Here is a 4396-nt window from a genome sequence, read left to right on the forward strand (position 1 = left end):
GGGCCCGTGCGCTCCCTGGCTGATTCCTGCGGGGTCTTGTCTGCCCTTCCAGTGAGGGCACAGGGCTCACTGGCTTCCTGCCCCAGTACATTCTGTCCCCTGTGGCCAGACTGTACACCATCTCCAGCTTTCTTCCAGCCTTTTCCTTCCCCTGTCTCTGCCCTCAGAAATTTGAACAGGGCTTCATCACGGACCCCGTGGTGCTAAGCCCCTCGCATACCGTGGGTGACGTGCTGGAGGCCAAGATCCGGCATGGCTTCTCAGGCATCCCCATCACTGAGACGGGCACCATGGGCAGCAAGCTGGTGGGCATCGTCACCTCCCGAGACATCGACTTCCTTGCCGAGAAGGACCACACCACCCTTCTCAGTGAGGTACCTGTGGGGCAGGGAGGGTATGGCTGGGGGCAGAGAGGACCCCAGGTCCGGGGCCTCAGGCTGGTGCCTGTGACCAGGGACCAGAGGGAGGCCTGGCTCCCTTCTCTCTCACCTGCCAACCTGCAGGCAAATGTTCCTGGCCCCACAGGTGATGACCCCACGGAATGAGCTGGTGGTGGCTCCAGCAGGTGTAACATTGAAAGAGGCAAATGAGATTCTGCAGCGCAGCAAGAAAGGTACCAGGGAGCAGGTGGAAAATACAACCCACCTCCCCACCCCCGCCTCCCATCAGAGCCCCCTTTTGCTTCACAGCTTTGCAGGTTGTCCCTGCAACCAGGCTGGGGACAGGTCTGAATAACCTCAGACTGGAGCATGATTCCTGAGGTCTCTTTCCTGGCTTAGGAAATCCCATCCCTTATTTGGCGTCTTCACAGTATGTTTCTCAAAACAACTCGTTCTGTGAAACGCTCATCATGAAGAAAGGGCACTGTGGTCCTAGAAAGCCAGAGAATGCTTCTGTGTCCCCATCTTGCATAAGGAATGGTTCATTACTTTATCAAGGGCTCTGAGAAGTCCTGCAGTTAAATTCATTTGCCAGTGGGGTAGTTGACATAGTATTCATTAGGCCCCTATGGGAGCCACTGGGAAATGCCCCCGTGGCCCAGGCTGGATCGTCCTCAGGGGTGGCAGTGGATGGGACATATGTTCCCCCCGGCAGGACAACCTCACATTTGTGCCCTGGCTAGGAGGTTTTGACCACTGTGGCCTGTGGCCCAGCAGGTGAAGGGCTGCCAGTGCGCAGGGGCTGCCCACGGAGCCCGGCCTAGCCACAGGGCAGGAAGAGCTCCAGGAACTGGGTTTCTTTGCTTCCTGTTCCCTGGGCAGAGGGCCAGGTCCCTAGGAACACTTCCTGGGTGGGTGCTGTCACCTAGTGGTGGCATTGGGTACTGCAGGGGAATCTCTGGTCTGGTCTATTTTCATCCTCATTACCCATCCTACCCGACCTCCAGAAGCCTGCTCTTCCATCTCACTCCTGCGTTCCTTGTCAGGAAAGCTGCCCATTGTCAATGATCGAGATGAGTTAGTGGCCATCATTGCCCGCACTGACCTGAAGAAGAACCGGGACTACCCCCTGGCCTCCAAGGATTCCCACAAGCAGCTGCTGTGCGGGGCGGCTGTGGGCACCCGTGAGGATGACAAATACCGCCTGGACCTGCTCACCCAGGCGGGCGCTGATGTCATAGTGCTGGTAGGGGCACTGCCCTGGAGAAGGGGCGGTTCAGTGGAGTCTGTACTTTGGAAGACCCAGCTTCACCTCTAATTAAGCCCAGTGTCAGAACTGGGAGGGTCACTGGGACTCTGACAGCTTAGAACTAACTGAGGAGCCGCCTGGGGCACTCTGCATGTACATAACATGACCTTGATGTTTATCACGCTCATTGAGTTCGATGGCTCACCAGGTGCCGCACTAAGAACTTTATGTAGGTGAATTCAGTTAATCCTCATTGATTATAAAGCCCATTTGTCAGTTGGGGAAACTGAGCTTCAAGAGGTTAAGTAATTTAGTTAGTGAGTTGGTGGGAATAGAATGTGACTCCAGGTCCCATCTCTTTGCTGTGAGGACTGGTCCATATTGTGGGTATGAAGGGGCTTTGTCTGCTGTGCAACTATCCGTGAGTGGTACTTACCCTCTGGGGGAGAGGCAAGCCCCTTTGAGAATCTGCTGAGAGTTGTCTAGTGACTGCCCAGAAACAGACAGGGGCGCATTCTCATAGGGCTTTCATTGGTTTGTCCACTCAAGACTCCCCAAACCCCCCTCCCTCAGTGAGGGCCCTCAGCCTCCACCCTCAACTTTCCTGGTCCCCTTCCCACAGGACTCATCCCAAGGGAACTCTGTGTATCAGATCGCCATGGTACACTACATTAAGCAGAAGTACCCCCACCTCCAGGTGATTGGGGGCAATGGTGAGTGCAGGGTCCCTGCTCACATCCTGGCCCTCGCCCCCTCACCGTGTAACCTCTCTGTGTCACTTGGCATCCTCTGGTGGTGGCATTGCTCCTGGTATGGGAGGTTGGGGGGGGGGGTGCAGGAATGGGCTTTGGTCACAGTAGGTTGGTGGGGGGTGGGTATGGACTGGAGTCCCAGGACGCCCTTGGGCAGGGCAGGGGCAACCCATCCTGACACTCTTCCTCCCCTCTGACTGCCCCTCCCCAGTGGTGACAGCAGCTCAGGCCAAGAACCTGATTGACGCTGGTGTGGATGGGCTGCGTGTGGGCATGGGATGCGGCTCCATCTGCATCACCCAGGAAGGTGAGTGTCAGGAGGAGCGTGAGTGGCTGCACTTCGAACGTCCCCCAGCCTTTATCAGGCCCCAGGGCCTCACTCTCCTGCCACGAGTGCGTGCAGAGCGCTCACTCAGCCAGGCCCCTTCCTGGGGTTCAGGAGTGACCCAGGCTCAGACTGACTGTTTAGCCCACTGACTTGTGGGGAGACAGGTATCCGAGGAGGTGACTGTAAATTTTTGGTGTGTGTCAGTCTGCTTCTCGGATTCTGGTCTGGGAAGCCCAATTGGTGGGCCCAGGACTGAGGTATTTGGTCCCTTTAGTGAGGGTCATGTCTCCCAAATGCTGCACGACCTGTTTGGTCTTTAAGCCTCTGCTTTTAACTGTCTGGGCTTCCCTGGTGACTCAGATGGTAAAGAATCCATCTGCAATGTGGGAGACCAGGGTTCAATACTGGTTTGGGAAGATCCCCTGGAGGAGAATATGGCAATCCACTCCATTCCACCTCTGTATTAGCTGATCCCTGAGGTAAGATGTAGGCCTCTTCTATAAATTAAGGAATGTTAGTTGAGCACCTCGGAGAAGGCAATGGCACCCCACTCCAGTACTCTTGCCTGGAAAATCCCATGGACGGAGGAGCCTGGTAGGCTGCAGTCCATGAGGTCGCTAAGAGTCGGACACGACTGAGCGACTTCATTTTCACTTTTCACTTTCATGCATTGGAGAAGGAAATGGCAACCCACTCCAGTGTTCTTGCCTGGAGAATCCCAGGGACGGGGGAGCCTGGTGGGCTGCCGTCTATGGGGTCGCACAGAGTCAGACACGACTGAAGCGACTTAGCAGCAGCAGTTGAGCACCTGCTGTGTGTCGGGCGTTGTTCTAAATCTTGGGGATGTGAAAAGAAAAAAACAGAGGTACAGGCACAGGAGACTTCTTTCCTCCTTTATCTAGCTTTGCATCCATTCCCCAGATATGTGTCGGTTTCTTAGAATTCTCACTTAGAAATCAATACTTAAGAGTCTTGGACAATGAAACTTAAAGAAATACAAACCAATATCCCAAAGGAGGCTGTGAGTACCTAACCCTAGTAATGGTGAGGGGTAGCTAGTGTGTGGAGAGAGGCGAGGCTGAGGTCAGTACTGATGCAGCCGCTGGTGTCCCCATAGGGCTCTTGTAGCTCTTGTAGGTGAGGAGGTGCAGGTTCCTGGAATGACATTTACCCTACTGCTGTTGTTATTTTTATTTGCCATGTGAACATCCAGAGCAGTCCTTTTCCCCAAGTGGAGGTAAGGCGCAAGAGGCCTGTCCTTGGCCCCTATTGCTGTTGACACTGTTGACACCTGTCTTGTGTACCGTCCCCAGTGATGGCCTGTGGTCGGCCCCAGGGCACTGCCGTGTACAAAGTGGCTGAGTATGCCCGGCGCTTCGGGGTCCCGGTCATAGCCGACGGCGGCATCCAGACCGTGGGGCACGTGGTTAAGGCGCTGGCCCTCGGAGCCTCCACAGGTGAGGGGGCCGGTCCGCTGGGGATGGGGCAGGCCGGCGAGGGGTGGTTGGAGGGCCCAGGGGCTAGAGACCCTGACCCCCCAACTGCTGCAGTGATGATGGGTTCCCTGCTCGCGGCCACCACGGAGGCCCCCGGCGAATACTTCTTCTCGGATGGTGTGAGGCTCAAGAAGTACCGCGGCATGGGCTCGCTGGACGCCATGGAGAAGAGCAGCAGCAGCCAGAAACGC

At 56.0% G+C, this 4396-nt stretch overlaps 1 protein-coding gene across 1 annotated transcript in view; it reads left to right on the forward strand.

Moving 5' to 3' along the window:
- The window catches only part of IMPDH1 (IMP (inosine 5'-monophosphate) dehydrogenase 1), a 10939-nt gene that overhangs the window by 3476 nt on the left and 3067 nt on the right, over positions 1–4396 (forward strand). The window contains exons 4-10 of the mRNA XM_010831714.1: positions 168–374; positions 526–613; positions 1427–1626; positions 2252–2342; positions 2593–2688; positions 4023–4166; positions 4260–4396. The exon at positions 4260–4396 is cut by the window's right edge and continues 4 nt beyond it. Coding sequence (XP_010830016.1) covers positions 168–374; positions 526–613; positions 1427–1626; positions 2252–2342; positions 2593–2688; positions 4023–4166; positions 4260–4396 — 963 coding nt within the window. The remainder of the gene's footprint in view (positions 1–167; positions 375–525; positions 614–1426; positions 1627–2251; positions 2343–2592; positions 2689–4022; positions 4167–4259) is intronic.

The sequence above is a fragment of the Bison bison genome, unplaced genomic scaffold (genome assembly GCF_000754665.1).
Source record: "Bison bison bison isolate TAMUID 2011002044 unplaced genomic scaffold, Bison_UMD1.0 scf7180017864530, whole genome shotgun sequence".
In the NCBI taxonomy this organism is placed as follows: Eukaryota; Metazoa; Chordata; class Mammalia; order Artiodactyla; family Bovidae; genus Bison; species Bison bison.